At 43.7% G+C, this 22,452-nt stretch overlaps 1 protein-coding gene across 2 annotated transcripts in view; it reads left to right on the top strand.

Annotated features, from left to right (window-relative positions):
* Positions 1–772: 772 nt before the first annotated feature.
* The window catches only part of XPO6 (exportin 6), a 96,125-nt gene continuing 74,445 nt past the window's right edge, over positions 773–22,452 (top strand). Inside the window, exon 1 of one of the 2 annotated variants that reach the window (XM_046665774.1) lies at positions 773–943. In XM_046665774.1, coding sequence (XP_046521730.1) covers positions 941–943 — 3 coding nt within the window. In that variant the 5' untranslated portion in view covers positions 773–940. The remainder of the gene's footprint in view (positions 944–22,452) is intronic. The other variant, XM_046665772.1, reaches the window with a different exon arrangement.

Raw genomic sequence — 22,452 nt, 5'->3', positions numbered from 1 at the left:
CGCGGACCGAACGAATGTAAGCTCCAGGAGGGCAAGGGCTGCGTGCCGCTGACTTCTAGGCCCGGGCTTGGCGCGTAGACCGCGCTCCCGAAACATCCGCGGAATGAATGAGCGAACGAAGCGAAAGAGAAACCCCGCCTTTACTAAGATGGCGGGCCAGGCGCCCTTTACCAACATGGCCGCCGGCCCTCGTGGACGGGCGGCGGGCGCGGGGCGGGGCCAGGCGTCGCCGTCAGGTGCGGCCCCGCCCCGCGCCCCCTCCCCCGCCCGCTCGATTCCGGATTGGTCCGGATCCAGCGCCGCAGCCCGGCGGCCGCGCCGTGGGGCCGCGCCGGGCGCTCGCCACTTCCGGCGCGTTGGGGCTGTTGGTCGGGGGGTGGCCGCGCGGCGCGAGCGAGTGGCGGCTCCGGGGCGGGCTCGCGCAGGGATGCTCTGGGGGGCGGCGGCCGTGCGGGCCGAGGCGGCGACGACAGCGCGGGTGCCCGGGCCTCTCGCCTGAGCCCGCCGCCCGGGCTGCGCCGCCGGGGCCCCGTCAGCCTCCGCCCCTTCAGCCTCGGGGCCAGGCCCGCCGCCGCTTCTGAGCGCGGAGGCCGGGGAGCCCCTGCCTGGGCCCGGAGCCTCCCCTCGGGGGTCGGGCCCGGGCGGGGGGCCCCGAGCCGCTGCCCGCCTCGCCGGCCTCCGAGCCCCATTTCCTGCTTCTGCAGTTTCCTTGGGGAGGGGCGGGTGGGTCTGGATGAATTGTGCCGGGGGTCCCCGATGAGGCCGGCCGGGGGGCCGCGCTCCTTTTAGAGGGACCCCGCGGGCCCGGGTGGGGAAGTGGTCGTCTTTGCATGGGCGGGGAACTTCCCGAGCCTGCCGGGACCATGACCTGAACTGTGCGAACGGGACGTGTCCGAAGCCCGAGAGCCAGCTCACCTGAGCCGTCCCCGCCCCGGCCAGCATGGTAAGTGGGGTCCGAGCCCCTTCCCTCCGGGTGCCGGGCCCGAGGGCTGGGAGCGGGCCCGGGACTGCTGAGCCATCGCTTCTCCCGGGGCGGGGAGAGGCGCGTGCCGAGCCGGCAGTGACACATGCGTGCAGGGCTTGCAGCCCCGGCGCTGAGCTCCCATCCCCCCAGGGACGGCGCAGGGCTGGGAGGGACCTGGAAGCGCCGCAGGCACGACCCTTGGGTCTGGTGTTTGCCTCGCCCACGTTGCAGCTCGGCGTGACAGTAGCAATCGTTTATTTATTGAGGGCTGACTGTGTGCCTGGCCCGTGTTAAGTGACTGACATGTATTATTTGATTAGCACGCCAGCCTTCTGGTCTGAAGTGGGGAAGCTGAGGCACAAAGCGAGTGAGTACTCAGCTCAAGGTGACTCTTAAGTGACAGCGGCAAGATTTGAACCCAGACAGTCTCACTTCAGAGCTCCTATTAGATGTAACGCACCGAGCGCGACGGGGGTCTTGCTGTAGATTTATATATGGGGGAACAGAGAGGGTTTGTGATTCGCAGAGCTCGCTTAGCTCAGTAATAGCAAAATCGGGATCAGTCGTGTTCTTTTGACACCTGGTCAGCTTCTCTCTCTGCCACATCCTCTGGCCTTTGCCCTGGTAGTGCCTGGAAGACTTCATCCTTCCACATCTGGCTCAGAAGCTGCGTCTTCTGAGGATACTTCCCACATTTTCCAGACCCATAGACGCTCTCAGTATTCCTGTAGGTTTGTGTACTCACATCTCTTTGTTAAGCATTTGTCTTTTTGTTGTTGTAATTGTTTCTGAGCCTTAGCTGTCTACCGCAGTGGACTGAGTTCCCTCGAAGATGAAATCGTCTGAACCTTTGTGTGCCCCAGCTCTTGGCACCTAGTAAGCCCGCAGGGAGTGGTCGATTGCCCAGCCTGTGTTCTTAAGGCTGCCCGTTTTACCCCTGCCGAGTTAGGGGTTTAGTAGAGAGAGGGATGCAGTGACATCTTCAGTTATATGGATGTTTGGGCCGGTGGCATTTTCAAAACTTTCAGGAGGCCTGTGGGTGGTGCGTTAGGTTCTGGGCCTAGAAAGAAGACTTAAGGCATAACCTTGGATTTCATGGGGCTTACCAGCAGTCGGATAGAACACACTAGCAATGCCTAGCAGCACTGGATAGTAGATACTATATGTAGAATAGTCGCAGACCAGTTAAGCTCTCTGAGTCCCAATTTCCTCGTCTGTAAGACGTGGAGATAGGAATTCTCTAATGAATAATGCAAAGGTATGAGATATAACATCATTTAGTGAGTGATGGAAATAGTACTCCTTCCTTCATACTTTTTTTTTTTTAAGAAGAAGACTGGCCCTGAGCTAACATTGATGCCCATCTTCTTCTACTGTATATGTGGGACACCTACTACAGCATGGCTTGCCAAGCGGTGCCCCGTCCGCACCTGGGATCTGAGCCAGTGAACCCTGGGCCGTCGAAGTGGAACGTGCGCACTTAACTGCTGCGCCACTGGGCGGTCCCCTTCATTTATTCTTTTCATGAAATTTTTTTCATTTTATTTATTTATTTATTTATTTATTTTTGAGGAAGATTAGCCCTGAGCTAACTACTGCCAATCCTCCTCTTTTTGCTGAGGGAGACTGGCCCTGAGCTAACATCCATGCCCACCTTCCTCTACTTTATATGTGGGACGCCTGCCACAGCATGGCTTTTGCCAAGCGGTGCCATGTCCGCACCCAGGATCCCAACTGGCGAACCCCGGGCTGCCGAGAAGCAGAATGTGCGAACTGAACCGCTGCGTCGTGGGGCTGGCCCCTCATTTTATTTTTAAATCCTGGTAAAATATACATAACATTAAATTTACCATTTTAACCATTTTTAAGCGTGCAGTTCAGTAGCCTTAAGTAACCTTCACACTGTTGTGCATCCATCCCCAGAACTTTTTTTTATCTGCAAAACTGAAACTACCCATTAAACAATAACACTATACCCTTCTCCCCCTATCTCTCGACAACCGCTGTTCTGCTTGTCTGTCTCTGAATTTGCCTACTCTAGGTACCTCATATAAATGGGATCATACACTATTTTTCTTTTTGTGACTGGCTTATTTCACTTAGCATAATGTCCTTGAGGTTTACCTGTGTTGCAGCTTGTGTCAGAATTTTCTTAAGACTGAATAATATTCCATCGTGTGCCTATACCTGTTGGTGGACACCTGGGTTACTTCTGTGTATTGGCTGCTGTGAGTAATGCTGCTGTGAACATGGGTGTGCAAATCTTTCAATGAATTTTGAGTAGCCACCATATGCCAGGCTCTAGGGAATGTCAGATGAACAAGCCAGACGTGTACCTCCCCTCAGGGAGCTTACGACGTTGCTTTAGAACCCCTGGACAGAATTTTATTGGTTATTGACTAAGCCAGGCACCCTGTATTCAGGTTTCATTTTAATTGGCAATCAGGAGAGCATTATGAAAGTGACCAGCTTTGAGCAATTAGTTATAGAGTGGGTTGACTTCATGTGCACCGTGTACATTTTTTTCTGAGAAGTTTTGAGTCAAGGTCTCTGTAGCCTAGACCTCGCTTGTTTGAGCATATAGAGGTGGCCACAGTGGATGTGAGGTGAATAGGTGAATCATATCCTTTCTGCATTATGACACCAGGAATTCATCTGTAGGTGTTCCAGGGTCATGGGTGGGGGCGGTGCAGGCATTGTCCCCAAAATGCAAGGAGGCCATTGCCTCGTTTGTGTCTTTCAGGAGGAGGGTCTTTTCTGGGGATCACAGTTCTTTTTTTATTCCAGGAACTTTTTCCTCTCCATTTCTTACTGATGTGATATTTTTACTTTGAAGAGTATTAGTTGGCATATAACTTTGGGCCTTTTTAATATCTTCTTTTTAACACTTCAACTCTCATAAGATGAAACTGGTGTAATATGATAAAAAGTACCATTTATTAAGTATCTGCTATAAGCTACCTCTTTTTCGTTTATTCATTTTTCTTTCAGTTGTTCAGTATCAGGTAAGCACACCAACCCTGCTAGATTACGTTATTGCCATTACTCCCAGAGGGGGAGGTCAGTGGACCTGCTGTAGGATGCCTGTTGAATAAGCTGTGGAGCCGGCGTTTGGACCCAAGGTGCTCTGCTCCAAAGCCTGTGGTCTTTGCAGTACATGTGCCACCTCACGTGGAAGATGATTGGGAATGTCATCTGACTGTATTTTGTTTGGTTCTGAGATGCATAGTGATGGGGGCTGGGGAGTATGGGAATTTCTTTTAAACTGTCTCTCTAGGAAGGGGGATCTTGACCTGCAGATTTAGAACTAGTTAAAAAAGTTTTGTAGTTGCAGTACAGAATTACTAGAATAGCTGTGCTGAAACTGCATTTGGTTAAATCATTTTGTGTTTAATTCCCAGGAGTTCTTAAGTGATGTAGCATCTTAGAGGTTCCCACTATTTCTGTGAAAAGTTGTTACTTGATATTGAACAAACTGTTGCTTATTGTGGAAATTTTGTGCAAAATTGAGTCCTTGCTTAAATCAGTGTTTTTTTTAGTTGCTTAGGTTACAAACTTCTCGCTTTTGAATGTCACCTTCCCTGACTGGTTCCTGTAATAGAGGCAAAATCAGACCTAAGTTTGGCCCCTCAGATAGTGTGTCGTTCACTTGTTCGTCAACAGTGTTGCATCGTGCACCATGTGGTGGGGGTATGCAGAAGCCGTGGTGGTGTGGGGAGACGGCAGGGAAAGGTTCAGCAGGACTCAGAAGTCCTGTATGTCAGTCACGTAAGTTAGAGGTAGTCTGGGAGACAGGTTAAATATTGAGAAATGACTGAAAAACAGCTTTTGGAAAAATTAGTACATGGCATGGTCAAATGAAATTACCTGGTAAACAAAAACAAAAACTCTATCAATGTGGCATAGAGAAGTAATTCTCTACAGTAGGCCAGAGTTTTTTAGTGCCTCAGTTTGTTCATTTGTGAAATAATTTACTGACTTCCTGCATCAAGTTTAAACTCCTAGGTACTGTGATTACAATATAATAATAGAATGGTTAATATTTATAGGACTTAGCATATGCTAGGCACTTTACATATATTAACTCATTTACTCTTCCAAACAGTGCCAGGAGGCAGAGGCTATTTTTATCGCCCCCCCCTTCTTTTTTTGGTGAGGAAGATTAGCCCTGAGCTAAGACCTGTGCCATTCTTACTCTATTTTTTGTATGTAGGATGCCTCCACAACATGGGCCTGCCCCCTATTTCCCGTTTTAAGGGATGAGAACATTCAAGGCCCAGAATGGTTAGGCAACTTCCCAAGGTCAAACTGCAACCAAGTGGTGGAACAGGGATTTTAACCCAGGCAGTCTGGCTCAAGAGTCAGGGTTCTTAACTATTATATTTTCACCCTAAGAGGGGTAATATTGCCCCTGCCCTCTAGGAGTCGGTTTAGTGGGGAAGAAGGGACATATATTCTGATAATTACAAGAGACTGTGATAAGGGCGTTAGGACAAGCATGCACTGGTACAAAGGTAGCGTATCTGAGGGAGATTAACTGAGGAGGGAAGCCAGGGAAGGTTTCCCAGGAGGAATAGTTGTCTTGAATGATTAGGAAGAGTTGGACAGTTGGACAAGGCAAAAAAGGGCCTTCCAAGTAAAAGTTGTTTGCAAATAGTTAGGAAGATCAGGTATATATCAGTAAAGATAATAGGAAATAATTGGTGTCAAGGGAGAGTGAAGGAAGGAATTAACATTTGAGTGGGTAGGACTTTTTAGGGCTTCGTGTGCATACATGCATGCGGCTCAAATGTGTTATTTTTTCTCGTGGTAAATACCTTTACTCCTACTTTCCTGGCCAGCTGCTGCCCCATTTCTTTGTTCCCCTTGGCGAAACTCCAGGTAAGAGTGTTCTCTGGTTCGTTACCTTCCATTCTTTCTTAAGCTCACTTGTCAAGACCCCTCCCCACATCGTTCTTAAATGGAATGGTTAGTTCTTTTTTTTTTATTTTTAAAAGATTGGCACCTGAGCTAACAGCTGTTGCGAATCTTCTTTTTTTATATTTCTTCTCCCCAAAGGCCCCCAGTACATAGTCGTATATTCTAGTTGTGAGTGCCTCTGGTTGTGCTGTGTGGGACCCCATGAGCAGTGCCATGTCTGCACCCAGGATCCGAACCGGCCAGACTCTGGGCCGCCAAAGCGCAGCACACGAACTTAACCACTCGGCCATGGGGTGGCCCTGGAATGGTTAGTTCTCAGTTTTTGCCTTACTTGATCTATCAGTAGCATTGGACAAGTTGAAGACTCCCTCTTGCGTTAAGTCTTTCTTCACTTGGCCTCCAGGACGCTGAGATGTGCTTTCAGTTTTCCCCCATCTCACTGGTTTCTTCCTCGTTTCACTGATCTTTGAGGAGTTGGCGTGCCCTAGGCCTCAGAGCTAGTGAGCTCCCGTTCCAGACCTCTTTCCTCAGCTGCAGTTCTCATGTATCTAACTGCCTCCTTGACCTGCAGGCTTATTTGTCAGGCATGTCAAGTGTAGCATCTAAAACTCAACTTCTGAGCTTCCCCTCTAAGTCGTCTCCATCTCATTTGAGGGCAGCTCCATCCTTCCAGTTGCTTGTGCCCGAAACTTGGGAGCCATCCTTGACCTTTCTTTCTCTCATTCCCCCATCTGGTCCTTATCATGAAAGCTGATTGTTTTCTACCTTTGAAATGTAGCCAGGATTTTATCACTTCTTATTCCCTCTACTGCTCCCACTCTAGTTCAGGCCTTCGTCATCTCTTGCCTGGATTACTGCAGTCACCTCCTAACCTTCTCCTAGTTTCTGACCATGCCCCTTTATAGACTCTTTTTAACACCCTAGCCTTGGTGATCCTTGGAAAAATCTAAAGCAGGTCATGTCTTTGCTCTGTTCCTGTGGCTCCTCATCTCACCTACACTGACGCTAATAGCGGCCCACACGCTCCTCCATGACCCACTGTACCCTCCGTGTTCTGGCCCATGGTTACACTCTGAACCCATCTCCTCTTACTCTCCCCTTGGCTCATGCTGCTGAGCTACCCTGGCCTCCTTGCTGTTCTTCAGACTCTCCAGGTGCGTTCCTGCCCCATGGCTTTGGCCTGGCTGCTGCCTCTGCTGGGCGTGCACTTGCCCCTAGATAGTTGCATGACTAATGACCTTCTTGAAGCCTGCTCAAGAATCATCTTCCCAATGAGGCCTGTCCTTACCATCCTATTTAAAATTGTAATCCCTTAGCTCCACAACTCCCGGTCCTTTATATCCTGCTTTATTTCTTTTTGTAGCGTTTACAATTTTGAAACATTTTATATACTTAACATTATTTATGAGGTCTACTTTTTGTTACCTTCTGCTAAAATATTAACTCTCTAGAGCTAGAGATTTTGCTTTGTTCACTGATGTATCCCAATTCCTGGCATAGTAGATGGTTAAATTGTGGTAGGAATGCAGTAGAGGTCTTGGGTGTTCAAAGGTGGCTTTAAAGAGAGGGAGTAAGTTATGTTCCCTACCATGAGTAAAACTTGCGGAGAGAGGCTATTTCAGAAGAGAAGGGTGTAACTAAATGTGTAATGTTAAGAAAAGCATCAAATAAGAGGAAGAGGGGCACAGATGTTAGCTCAGGGCCAGTCTTCCTCAGCAAAAAGAGGAGGATTGGCAGCAGATGTTAGCTCAGGGCTAATCTTCCTCAAAAAAAAAAAAAAAAAGAAAAGCATCAAATAGACTGGTTTTGCCCATGGTGGAGGTTTTTTGTGAAGTAGTAGTTGGAGAGAAGGCTGTAAAGGTAGTTTTTGATTAGATTACAGAGGGCCTCCATTACCACTCTAGGGAGTTTGGCTTTGTTTTTTGGCTGTTTGTTTTCCTTAAAGGAACATTAATCTACTTGCTGTGTGTAGGTTAGATTGGTATGGGAAAGCAGATATGACACTGTGCCTGTATGGATGTGACAGAGATCTGTTCTTGGATATGGAATTAGGAGTGGAGAGGAAAACTTGAGCTAGAAGTTGTCACTTAAAACTCTGACTTACTCCAGATTCAAGGAAGGAAAAAAAAGGAAAAGCTCAAGTTGATTTTGGAGGCCTAGGGGCAGTCCCACCTGGTGATTGGGAACAGTGGGAAATTTTAATGGTGATTTGGATTTGGTGGGAATGGAAGAGATGATAGGAGATGGGCCACAGGCTGATAAAAGAAGGGATTCAGCTGTGTCTGTAGGTAGGTGGGCAGTTGCTGCTGTCTTGAGATGAAGATAATTGGCACTGGGCAGGACAAGGATGTTGACAGTTTCCGGTCGTTGGATTGTTGACATACATGTCTAAATCAAGGAAGATGTGACAGCACAGGCGGCTGGAGTGAAGAGGAAGGGAATTGCTGACTCTGTAGCTGCTACCCTCTGCCTCTATTTTTTCACATACTCCTCCCCCCAGTCGCAGACTGACTTTTTGTCTTCACTCTTTAAGATCACCTCTAACTTTTTTGTGCTGAATCCAATATAAATAGCCTCTTTTCAGTCCTTACGCCTTTCTTTCTTGGCTCCCTTGGCTTCTATGATATTACTTTCTTGGTGCAGCCTCCCTTAGTCTTCTTTCTCCTGGCTTCAGCTGTGACCTGTGTGCCACTGAGAACTCAGCTCTCCTGTCCACCTTGGACGTCCACCTGAGTGTTCTGTAGACATCAAGTTCAGCATGTCTAAACAAATCCATCGTCCCCATGCCCTAGTTCTGTCAATGACCTTATTGACTTGATACTCACATGATAAACCTGAGTCGTCTTTCACTTCCTCTTTGCCTTGTAGGCCTGGTGATGCTGCTGCTAACTTATTTGTGTCCTGACTTTGGCCTTCCTCTCCATTCCCTCCACGTAGGTCAGGCTGTCCTTCCTTGTCCCTTGCTTTCACTGTTGGTGTCTTGACAGCTTCTAGGTTTTTCCTCCAACAGTCTGTCTTCTGTATTCTGCCACAGCTACCTCATGGAACTCAGATGTGATCATGTCACTTGACCCCAAATCAGAGTCCCATTGTTATCAGACTAAGTTTTTATCATGGCAGAGGAGTGGAAAGCACATAGGCCCTGGATTTTCACAATTTCACTTACTTTTAGTCCTCTGATGGTGAAGACGATTTATTAAATGCTTAAAGTGACTTATTTGGAATATCTTTTAAAGAATTCTCAAATTATACCTTGTTCTTTGGCCACAAGAAACTGCTTGTCATTGCTAGAACACTGAGTAGGCTTTCAAACGTCTCTGCCTTTGCTCAGTGCTGTTCCCTCTGCTTAAATGTCCTTTTCTTCATTTTTGCAGGTGAGACATTACCTCCCATTTCAAGGGCACTGTAAACATAACCTCTTTGGGGCTTTCCAGCCTCTAGTTTAACATTTATCATCTTTGATTATAGTTAGCGTTTTTTTGGCTTTTAAAATTTTGATTTGTTTTTATTATATAAGAATTACAAGTCTACACTCTTGTGGTAAGTGTCAAACAATTTAGAAGTTTAAAGAGCAAAATGTGAACCTCTTCCATTCTTTCCCTTGCTCCTTCCCCCTTACTCCCTCTCCAAGCCTAGGGGTGGGGAGGATTAATTCTTGCTTTGTGAGTCCATATCAGGATAAGTCTTACTCCTCTTTGCATTTCAAGCGTCCACCAAGCATTCAACAGATGTTTAGGTAATTGAAATAGTCAGGTGTCGAAATCTAAGGTGAAGGTGGGCCCTTGAGATTAGTAAATGATGATAGCAGTGTTTGGAGAGTGTGGTAGGTAAGATTGAAATAGAGTATAAATATAGTAAACACCCTGTTTCCAAACCCATGCAGCCAGCAAGCTCAGGTAACAGTATCTTTCCCCTGGACAGGTGGTGGTGGCGAGCAGGTGAGCAAAGGTGGTTGTTAGAACAAATACTGTGTAGAACTTCCTGGGAGGTTCCACAAGGTAATTGCTACTGGGAGAGCTGCTGGGGAACACTTGGGAGTAGGGGTGGGGTGAAGTGAGGGAGTTCTAGATACTAACTAGGGAAACCCACGAAGCAGAAAGAAGTGAGGGACGTGAAAGAGGCCGATGGGAAGGGAAGGAAGCTGGAGTTTAGGGGGAGAAGAAAGGGCTGTGCGTGTTTCATAATTTCCTTCAGTGCTAGCCATTCTTTTGGGGACTTCGTGTATGCTGTATACAGTAGCTCATTTAATCTCTTGCAGCCACCCTGCAAGGTAAGTATTATTATCTCTTCCTATTTTACAGTTGAGGAAGAGGAGGACACTGAGGTTCTGGGAGGGTAATGTAAGTAGCTTGTCCAAAATTACATAGCAAGTTGATAGAGATGAGATTCAGACCCAAGGTTCCAACTCCACAGACCATGTTTCTTCTATGTCACTAGGTTTCTTCTTAAGCCGGTGCACATTGGCATAGGCGTATTTACTTGAAATGTAGCCCAAGTGGGTATATTGTCCCAGGAAAAACAGTACGTCTGGTCATCTAACCTTAAAACTTGCAGAATTTGCCTCGTAATAGAAAGGGCAAGATGGTAAAAGTTTGCTGAGAAAAGAGAAAATAGACATCTCTGCATATCCTCTAATGTGGTAGACTAGAAAAAGTATGTCTATTGAGGGCACAGTGGTAGCTGGACAACATTACAGCACCCCAGCAGAAAGGAAAGTTGCTTGGTTTCTTGATGCCTTTCACTTCAGTGAAGCCCATTAGGCTTAGCAGATGCAGTAGTTCATTTACATTAGAGCAGCCTGCTGCTGTTTTTTGTGAAGGTTCTAATGAAAATAGTCTCTGGTCTTAGACTCCCTGAAAAGGTGAAGGTATTTTATGAGCTAAATGCAGTTAGGAAAAAAAGCCCCAGCATTTGTTTCTAAATTGGCTAATAATCAGACCAGGGAAGATTGTCTTTTTAAGAGTAACGCCTGGATAGTTTTTATAAAAATGACATGCTCATTAAAAATCAGGCAGTATCAAATGCTACAAAGAACATGACAAAATCACCTCGAGTTCCACTACCCTCAACTATGATTAACATTATATAAACATTTCATTTATTTTTGTATCTGTCTCTCTGTCTACCTATCTATCTATCTGAATAAGGGAGATGGATACCTAAAATAAGTACTTTTATTAAAAAAGTGATCGTGCTGATTTTTTGGATCATACTAGTTTTAAAATAAAAGAAAAATCAATTTACTATTCTTCCATGTTTTAAAAAACTATACTTTTTGAAATAATTATATACTGACAAGGAAGTTGCAAAACAAGTACAGAGTCCCATGTACCCTTCACCCAGATTCCCCCAATGGTGACGTCTTATATAGCTGTGTGATATCAAACCAGAAATTGACATTGGTACATGTCAGTTATTGACTAGACTACAGTTATTGACTAGACTACAGACCTTACTCAGTTTTCACCACTTTTTAATCTGCATTTATTTGTGTGTGTATAGTTCTGTGCAGTTTATTCTGTGTATTGATTCATGTAACGACCACCACAGTCAAGGCACAGAGCTGTCCCATCACCACAAAAGGACACCCTTATGCTCTTTGTATTTGTAGCCCCCCTCCCTGTCTCCTAGCAACCACTAATCCATTCTCCATCTATGTACTTTTGTCATTTTGAGATTGGTATGTGAATGTAATTTGCAATATGTAACCTTTTGAGACTGACTTTTTTCATTAAGCATATTGCCTTTGACGTCTATCCATCTCACTTGAATTTAACAGCAGAAAAAGAAACAAGGGAAACTGAAAAGGGAATTGTCAAATTTTAAATAAATCTTTGCTTCAATAATTATTAGCTCTTTTTAAAAAAATTTTATCTTTTTTTTTTTTTTCGAGGAAGACTAGCCCTGAGCTAACATCTCTGCCCATCTTCCTCTACTTTATATGTGGGACACCTACCACAGCATGGCCTGACAAGTGGTGCTAGGTCTGCACCTGAGATCCAGACTGGCGAACCCCAGGCCACCGAAGTGGAACATGGGAACCTAACCACTGCACCACTGGGCTGGCCCTGATAATCATTAGCTCTTGATAAATCCCTGTAGGTTAAAGAAAAAGATTATGAGAAACATTAGGAAGTTGGCATTTTTTAATAAATGTATATATTCCATATTTTAGTTCTAGGCAGAATCAGTGAACTTTATAATAAGAAAAATAAAATTTGCACTCCTTCCACTTCCCTCTCCTCACTCTTAATTGTTGTTTTACTTTCTCAGTGTGTTTAGAGCATTTATAGGCTGTTATATAACCGTAATTCCCTCAGTATTTAGTCTTTGTTTTTATATTTAAAGGATTCGGTGCTTTTCACGTGTTCTTTCTATTAGGGTCTTTCCATATCTGAATTCTTTGATTCATCTCCCTCTTAGCTTGGTTTTATTGTCATTTTATAAAAAGGTTGCCTTATTTGGTGAATTAGGAATGTCTGTTTGCGGGGCTGACCCAGTGGCTCAGCAGTTAAGTTTGCACATTCTGCTTCTCGGTGGCCTGGCGTTCGCTGGTTCAGATCCTGGGTGAGGACATGGCACTGCTTGGCAAAAGCCATGCTGTGGTAGGCGTCCCACATATAAAGTAGAGGAAGATGGGCACGGGTGTTAGCTCAGGGTCAGGCTTCCTCAGCAAAAAGAGGAGGACTGGCAGTAGTTAGCTCAGGGCTAATCGTCCTCAAAGAAAAAAAAAGTTTTCTTTTATATTTGAAGGACATCTTGGCTAGGTATAAAATTCTTGGGTTGCACTCTTTCCCTCAGATCTTGTAGACATTGTTCCACCATCTGGGACTGAGTGTTTTCTTAACACTTTTAGTGCATTTAATATTGATTAGCTGATAGTTTTTTTCCAAAAGAATTCATGGTTTCTATATTCCTTGAATTATTTCATGTTTGAAAATGTCTGTCTGCTGTCCTTATCTGTAAATGGCAACCTCTTTGAGTGTAATGCTCATGGATCATACATTCTTTTCCTACGAATTCTGTAGACGTTTCTCCGTTGTATGATGTTGTGTGGAAAAGCCAGGTTAGCCTAATTCATCCAATGCTCTCCCTTTACCTCTGTTAGAGATAACTTGTCTTTTTTGCATGGTTGCTGGAAGAAATCTATATTGCTGAAGTTCAGTAACTCAATTGGGATATCTATTAGTGTGGATTATTCTTTTATTGTTTTGCCCTGGAACATGGTCTGCCTGCCTGTATGTATTTACCTAGTTTCCTAATGTTGGTTATTTTAGATTTCCAGTGTTTGCTGCTAATACATCAGTACTACAATAAACACATTGAATCTATCTTTGCCCACTTCGTGAGATGTAGGATAAATTTCTAGATGTGGAATTGTGGGGCAAAGAATGCATTTAAAAATTCTAGTAGATAGTGCTATTCCTACAAATAAATTGTATCAGTCTATACTCTCACTGATGGGATAGTTCTGTTTCCCCACCTTCTGGCTAACGCCATTTAAACTTTTTAATGTGAAGAGTGAAAATGGCCCCTTAGGAATTACATGTGCAGTCCCCTAAAATTATGAGTGAAGTGGAACATCTTTTGATATTTTATTGTCATATGTGTTTCCTATGCCAGCTGACCATTCCTGGTCTCCTGATCTTCCTACATTTTTTTCATTGGGTCAGCCAGCAATTAAAAAAAAAAGGTAATTTCTTTGAATAATTTTAGAATGTTGATAAAATTAGTCAGGTTTGGAATAGCTTGCATATTTGGTTGATTTTAGTCAGAATAAGAACACTAACATTTCATATGTACTAATATTGAGAACTTGAATGAAATGATTGCCTGAGTGATGGGACCATAATCTGATAGTTTTCCAAACCATCATACATTTACCCTTGTCTGTGATCCATGTAGTTAAGACATATATTCCTCCCCACTTGGCTTCATGTTTGTTTGTCATAACATAATGTAAGAACAGGTTTAATTGTAGGAAAGCAATTCCATTGCCTGAAAGTTGCAGAGCTCACCTTGGTGAAGTGATTTTTCTGGTAATCATTTGTTGGTGGTTCTGTTAATTGGGTTTATGAAGCAGAAGATAAGTTTAGGATGTTAAAGATATATGAAGTAGCTTCAGAGGAGAGTTTACCGATTACGCTTAGGGTTTCTCTGATTTTCTGAAATTCCCCTGGTGGCAGAGAGTCTACAGATGGTTAAAGGAAGTCACCTGTCCTGGGACTGTAGGTCATAGCACCTCTCTGTACACCTGAAATTTCTTGAAAACCTGACATTTATTGTTTGAAAATCAGTATATATTCTTCCTTCCTCCCCTCCATCCTCTCTTATCTCGTCTTTCACAAGCAGATTAAAGATCCAGGCACATACCTTATCTTTAAGGAGCACCATGTGGCCTTCATCTCATTTTACTGTGGGGGTGACTGGTCTGTGTCTCCAGAGCTCTGAGGACAGGCATACCTTACTGAGAAGGGCTGAAAAGTCACATCCTGCTGTTTCTGTAAAGGAGACTTCTTATGAAGAGAAAAAACTGGAAGGCTTTTGAAAAGACCTCAAAGAAATAAAAGAAAACATTTTGAGAAAAAGAATCTGCTTTTACATCTTAATAGTGAACAGTCTGAAAGAGCTTTGAGTTGACAGTTATTTTATTTTTTTAAATTTTTCCTTTTTCTCCCCAAAGCCCCCTGGTACATAGTTGTGTATTTTTAGTTGTGGGTCCTTCTAGTTGTGGCGTGTGGGACACCGCCTCAGTATGGCCTGATGAGTGGCACCATGTCCGTGCCCAGGATCCGAACCTGCGAAACCCTGGGCGGCCGAAGCAGAGCTTGCGAGCTTAACCACTCAGCCGCAGGGCTGGCCCTGAGATGACAGTTTTTATTGGCATACTCAGTAGAGTCTTGATATTTAACACTTGTGTTTTTGATTATTTGTCAGTAACCTTCCAAGCCTTTGATAAATCATGTGCTGTTTTAAAAAGGTATGACTTGCAATGCCTTCAGGTGTCACTTAGCTGGCTAGTGAGTGGGCCCACCTCATCGCTCAGTGCAGCCTGGGGTTCTTTACTCTTCAGGATTATGACTTGGGTGTTATAAAAGTCTTCATTACTTTATGGAAGATAATCCCCCAAAGAAATTCGACTAATAGAACTGGTGATGCAAATGAAAAGATACGAGGAAGTTAAAGTTCTTAGTTGGCAAATAGAAGTTATAGATAAAGAGTAGAATGTTAAAATTTGGTGTCACCATACTCTAGGTGTAGAAAGAAAGCAATTCCTAATACTGGGCGAATCTTGGGCCTTTGCAAACATTGCCGATTTAGAGAAAGTTGGAAAGATACTTAACTAGTGGTGTGAGTCCATGCCCTGAAATGTGTGTAATTTGTAGTTCTTTACTGAAATGGAAAGTCAGGAGCTGGAGGAAGCCTTGTTGGTGAATTTGGGGCCTTGCTTGCAACTGAGTTGTAAAATAATTGGAAATTAATCTGGTCTACAGCTATTGAATGTAAGCATGGGAAGGGGTGAATAGAATTTCCAGAAGTTTATAACCCTGGATGAGGAGGTGTGCATGTCATCAAGTGATTGTAGTGCTGGAGGTGCTGGAGGATACGTACAGAAATAGAACCTTGTAAGAGGTACAACTGTACTTAAAGAAAAGCCTGGCCAAATTAGGGATGGGAGGGTTGTATCAGGGGAGGCTTTCCAAAGGAGGTGACAACTGAGCTAGGTTTCAGAGTAGAAGGAGGAAGTCACCAGGCAAAGAATTTGGGGAATGAGTCATGGTGGGGAAGCAGAAGGGCCATTTTGGGCAGATGGAGCCACAGATATACATAGAATGAAAAAGCTCAGTGTGTTTAGGTCAGATCTTGAAGATGAAAGCTTTGAAATGTTGAAGAACAAGGCATCTACTAAGCAGCCCAGGTGATTTCTGTGAAGGCAACTACTACAGGAAAGACTTATTTGATTCATGAGGAAAGGAGCCACGTGCTTTATTATTGCCCAGGAAATTATTCATCTGCATTCTGCATTCTGTTTTTAGAGAAAGACAAATTAAGTGATCTATCAAGGATTTATTTGTATAATTTAAACATCTTATTTTGAGATAATTTTAGACTTGCAGAAGAGTTGCAAAAATAGTACGGGGAGTTCCTGTATACTCTTCTCCCATAGGGATTTGTTAAACAAACAAACAAACACCCTCGTCTGCAAACTGCGGTATCCACGCCTTCCAAGATTTGTGGCCAGTAATTTAGCTCAATTTCTGCACCTTCTGGGTTCTAGTACTGTTTGGCAATTAAAGTAGGTGCTGATGCTATCGTAAAGTCTTCTCAGCCACCTCTTGATTTTGCTTAATTATTGTTTTCCTGACTGTAAAAAGTATTGTGAACTCTGCAGAATATCGATAAGTAAAAAAAAGGCAAGAAATCACCACTGTCTGATTCATCCTCTGATAACATTTTAATTTGTTTCCTTCTAGTCTTTTTTTTCTATTTACTTTTTAAATATGGTTGAGGTCACACTGTAAATGCACTTTCTTCTTCTGCCTTTTCCTCTTAACGTTATGTAAATGGTTTTCCAAATGATTAAATACTTTATAAATATTTACAATGGCTGTATAATACTGCATTGCGTGGATTCTTGGGTAGTAAGATTGTTCCATTTTTTTGCCATTGTAAATAATATGTGATTAATGTTTTTGCAAAAAGCTTTTTCTGTATTTTGGAAGTTTGCCTCAGGCTAGGTTCCCAGAAGGGCCCAAGGGTATGAAGTTTTTTGTTTTTTTTTTAATAAAGCTTTTATTTTAGAATAGTTCCAGATTCAGTATGAACATTTTTAAGGTTCATCATCAGGTATTTTCCAGACAGGTTATACCAGTTTATTCTTAGTACCAGCTGTAGATAAATACACTCATCAACATTAGGTTGTCTTAAGAAAATTGTAGCAAATTTAATAGGTTAAAAATATGGCTTTTCATTGTTACTTGGTATATTTTATTTTGGTAGGAAAAGTTATCACCAAGTTAGATTTTATTTTTATCTGTTTATAGGAGACAGATCCCTTATGCTTACTTTACTTAAGTATCCTTTATACTTTAATGTATTGGAAATGGTGCCTTAACATATTTTTTTTCACAGTCTTAAGTTGGTTACTTTTTTTATTGCAGTAAAATACACATCATATAAAATTTACTATTTTAAAGTGTACAATTCAGTGACATTAAAGTACATTCACTATGTTGTGCAACCATTTCTGCTCTAGTTCCAGAGCTTTTCATCATTGCAAAAGAAACTCTATACACTGTATCAGCAGTCACTCCCCATTTCCCTCTCCCCTTAGGCCCTGGAAACCACAAATCTACTTTCTGTCTCTATGGATCTACTTATTCTGGATATTTCATATAAATGGAATCATACAATATATGGCCTCTCAATATCTTTTAAAGCAGAAAAAAAAAAGATGAATTAGATGAAGTAAAGTTTGAATCTGTGTATTATAGTTTGAAAATGACGATCCATCTATGGCAGCAATCTTGAATTCAGCATATTTAGTTGGTCAAGATGCTCTGTTCCTGGTTTACAGTTGTTGTCAGTGGACAGAGGGCAACAGGCCTTGGGATGGGATGGAAACTAAAATAAAGATAGCATGGTGTTGGAGAGTGAAAGCAAATGAAATGACAGCACAGTCCATGGCTGAGAATATACAGGAAATTTCGAGAAGTTAACCTTTACAGCAGCGTGATTTGGAGAACTTTTAGGTAAGGTTCTTCCCTTTATGTCATCAAAAAATGGCAGCAACAGCAAAAACAACAACAAAGTAGCTTAAAAACTAATGAATAAATTTGTCAGAGTATCTAATACCTAATACCTCAGGAGATGTATGAATTTTTGTTTAACAGTAAAAGTAGTGTTGAGGACAACCAGGACAAACAGAGGGTTCAGGGGCGTCTATTTGTCAGTGTTTGACATCTCCACTGGAGTCCTGGGAAAGTAGGAAAGTGTTATGTTTCTAGGTGAGTGGTTTTAATTTTTCAGGTAGAATTCCAAATGCGAATTCCCATTATTCCAAAATGGCAATGAGGCCTTCAGAGTTTGATCAGGCATCCACAGAGGTGGAATGCTAGGTGTAGATGGAGGATTGATTTATTGAACCAAAAATATCTTCCATGGTAAATTCATAAGTGGGCAACTCATGTCTTGTTTTGATTGGTCTGTTAATCATTTCCCCAGAGCCTGATCCTTTTGTGGGTGGGCTGGAGTGGGGTGGAGGTAAATCAGCAAAGCCAAGATCAGAGCTTGGATCAAGGATCCGTCAGTCCCCAAGTAGGCGGTGGCCTAACTTTTATTTCAGCATTATTTATGGTTAAGCAGTTAAGGACAGGAGATTTTTGCAGCAAGTATTTAGGAAGGAGTACACTTTAGTGTTGAGTGATTTCACTATTTTCCTAGGTATCTGAACAACGCTGTAACCCCATGTTTTAAGAGTATGGGTTTGGGGCCTGGGTTTGAATCCTGACTGTGCCACTTACATGAGTGTTATGACCTGGGACAAGTTACTTACTCTCTCCCGGCCTCAATTTCCTCATCTATGCAATGGGATTGCTTTGAGGATTAGAGGAGTTGATGATGTCAAGTCCTTAGGGCAGTGCCTTGTATGTACTAAGTAAATGTTAGCTTTTTAAGTTATCGCCATTGAGTAATTAGTTTACAGCCTCACTTAATATAAGACAGAGTTAAAATAATTTCTACAACAAATGTTTATTAAGTGCTTACTGTGTGCTAGACTCTGGGAGCATAGAGCTGAATAGGAAGTAGTCTCTGCCCCTGTACTCCTAGGCTGCTGGAAAGACCTGTACGTTAGTAGGTAATTTCTTTTTTCTTTAATTGTTTTTTTTTTAAACAAATGAACATTGTACAAAACTTAAATGATAACAAGAGAGTGTATGGAGAAAAGTAAGCCTCTTTCCTTTCCCCTGGCCCCGGAACCCTATTCCCTTCTCTGGAGGCAACCACCATTACCAGTTAAAAAAAAAAAGTGTGTGTACATGTATATATATTTTTTCATATTCCCCACTCTGCCGTCACTCATGAGTAGCGTATTATACACACTGTTACACCGTTGTGTGCCTTTTAAAAAAATTTAATGTAGGGGCTGGCCCCGTGGCCGAGTGGTTAAGTTCGCGCACTCCGCTGCAGGCGGCCCAGTGTTTCGTCGGTTCGAATCCTGGGCGCGGACATGGCACTGCTCGTCAGACCACGCTGAGGCAGCGTCCCACATGCCACAACTAGAAGGACCCACAATGAAGAATACACAACTATGTACCGGGGGGCTTTGGGGAGAAAAAGGAAAAAATAAAATCTTTAAAAAAAAAAAAAAAAAAAAAAATTTAATGTATATTGGACATAGTTATCTTATTTAACCAATCTTGCTTTGATGGAAATTTAGGTTCCCAATCTTTTATTTGACAAGGCATGTGGACGTGAAGATCTTTTTACACAGAAACTTTTGGAGGAAAAAATCGCTAAAAGTGTACTTGCTGGGTGAAGTTGTCTATGCATTTAAAATTTTATAGATACTGCTAAATCGTCTTCCGTTGAGGTGCCACTAGTTCATGCACTTGCCAGCATTGTGTGAGAGTGAAAGAGGTAGTTTCAGTTCACTGTATTCACTTTAGTGTTGGGAAGCCCTGAAAGAATGACCGGCACTGTTAAGGGGAACTGCAGTACGCTTCACAGAGGTGGTGACATTTTCAAGGAAGCTCAACGCATTGGTAGGAGTTTTCTAGGTGGAGGAAAATGGCATATGTGAAGACATGGAATTGTTACGTGGAGTGAAAATGAGAAGTTGGGTCTGACAGGCACAGGATGCATAAGGAGACTGAGTAAGGGGGTACGGGCACAGTGAAGCTCAAGGGGCAGGTTAGGGCCAGCTGATGCAGTGATCACCCTTACTGGTCAGGTGGCGAAGACCCTGGGTGATGGTGAGGGGTTTGCAGTTGGAAGATACTTGAGAGAGAATTTACAAACCAGTCTTTTAGCAGCCATTCATTACTTGAAGAAGACCTTGTAGACTTGGTGGAACCTGAATTATTAAGCTGGAAGGGGTTTAATGCAGAGGAATTTTAGTGTGGGATTTCCTGTGCTCTGTAGGCCCATAGGGATTCTTGGAGGCGTCTGAAGTGCTGGATTTGGGAGTATATAGTTGTTTGGGTTCCTCTCCCCCACCCCCATGAATTAAGCAGTCTCTGATTGAGTCTGTGTTTTATATTGGGATTCTGTGCAATATTTCTTTCTTAAAAAAAACAGAGGCCGGCCCCGTGGCCGAGTGGTTAAGTTTGTGTGCTCCGCTTCAGCGGCCTGGGGTTCTCTGGTCCAGATCCTGGGCATGGACCTAGCACCCCTCATCAAGCCGTGCTGAGGCGGCGTCCCACACAGCAGAACTAGAAGGACCCACGACTAGAATATACAACAATGTACTGGGGCTTTTGGCGGGGGAGGGGAGAGGAGAGGAAGATTGGCAACAGATGTTAGCTCGGGGCCAATCTTAAAAAAAAAAAGAAAAAAAAAGATACTAGGGAGCCTGCTCTTAAATAAAATAAAATTAAACTAAAAAAAACCTACCCCCACAACTTTTGCTGCGAGAATCATGGATCTAATCCCAAACCCATGTTGTCCCAAATACAAGTAGAAGCCTGGAGGACGTGTGGTGCCATTCTTATATTCCTTGTTTGCAGCACTGGTAGGTGATCTGTATAAAAATGAAAGTGAAGGCAGTTGGCATACTTGGGATTTTTTGGGAGCATTTAGTTGTTATGTGGGATTTTTGTTTATTTGGTTTCTTCCTATTTTTAAAGCTTGTTGACTCACTAGTGAAATATATAGTGAAATAATTTGGCTCATTTATGGTTAAGGGTGCCAAGGGATTTACGTACATTATGTCATCTACTCACAACTCTGGTGAGGAGGAGTATTGTTGTAAGTCCGTTTTGCGAGTGAAGAGCCTGAGGCTCAGAGAGGTTAAGTCATTTGCTCAAGATCATACATGAAGTGGCGAAGTTAGAAATCATATGCAGATGTGGGGCTGACTCCAGAGCCCGTGCCCTTCACAGGTGTGGAGGGAACAGTGAACAAACAGTGCATTTTATGTCATTCCCAGGATAGGGAGTACCCAGCCACCTGTGTACAGGGAAGGGCACAGGTGGAATGGTGTGGAATTTCTAGCCCTTGGCTTTGCACTGTCGCCCGTAGTGAATGAGCGGAGCTGGGGTGGGAGTGAGTCAAAAGCAGCACTTTATCTTTACCTCCCTTCGCTCCTTGTCCCAATCTTGTAGCAGGGTCGGTTGAGAACTGTGGGAAAGGTGATACATGCTCCCCTCCAGCTAATTGTGCTTGTTGTGTGGGGATTGGACACTGCTGGAGAACTGCATGTAGAGTCGCCTCTTCACTATCCAGGGATGTGAGCCAGGCCAAGTTTCCTGGCAGGGTTGGGTAATTGGACAGGAGCTAAGGACCCATTTCCTTTCTCCTGTGCACCTCCCACCCCCTGATCACCCCCCACCCCCAAAACCTGCCGCCATTTTGCCTCTCTAACGCAGTATATCTCCAATGGAGTGGAGGAGGGAATCATGTATTATTCCACTATTAGGGTATAATTTTCCATATTGTAAAATTTATGGCTTTTTAAAATGATAATTCTGATTACCAAGCATACTACTGAAAGTAAAACTTAACAAAACTGCATCGACTAGTAGTGCTGTGCAGACCAGGAGAGTCCCTGGCTGGGGAGAGCTGCTCTCACCAGAGCCTGTGGTGTCTTCTCCCTGTGTGGCTAGTGGTCATCTATGGTGAGGGGAGGAGCAGTTAGAACCCCCCATGCAGGAAGAGTCACTTCCTACTGAACACAGATCTCTGCTTTTGCAGCACCATCACACTTCCTGCGTAATGTGACACTGCCAGAGGTCCCCCAGCTGCAGCTCTCTTGGGCATCGTTGTTTCTATTGAGTGGGATTCATAAGCACCCTTTGGCAATTGATAATGATACTTGGAGAGCCTTCCAGTGATGTGACTGACCGTGAACTAAGAATTAAGGTATTAAGGTGATGCTGGATATCATGAGAGGGACAAGCTGGTGGATAACTTAGGGGACTTTGCCTTTATAAAAGCAAATTCCAACATGGAGTTTGTGTAAGAGAAACTTGTAGTGAGGGAGGGATGACTATATTAGCCAACATTTGCCTAGTGCTTTGTAACCAATATGCAGTGTACACACCTGTTTGCATTTAATACCAGGGACGCTCCAAGAGCTTGCAGGATTTGCCCGAAGTTACACAGGCTGTATTCTGGAGCTGGGACTAGCCCTAACCTGGTATTTTCTCTTCCTGCCATGCTGTGATTCCCATGAAACCTGTTGGTTCTCTAATTACTCTTGTAGAGGGCACCTTTTCTGTGTCCCCTTATTCCTATCTTGGTGCCCATTCAGGGGGTTGTCGTCTGTACCTCAGGCGGGAGCTGTGTTGGAGCACATTCTTCTGGGCTCTGTCTCCCTCCTTTCATTTCTTCCTTCCCATGGGAGT

This window comes from Equus quagga, chromosome 7 (assembly GCF_021613505.1).
Source record: "Equus quagga isolate Etosha38 chromosome 7, UCLA_HA_Equagga_1.0, whole genome shotgun sequence".
Taxonomy (NCBI): domain Eukaryota; kingdom Metazoa; phylum Chordata; class Mammalia; order Perissodactyla; family Equidae; genus Equus; species Equus quagga.
The sequence above is the reverse complement of the archived record's forward strand: the minus strand, read 5'-3'. Positions and strand labels throughout refer to the sequence as shown.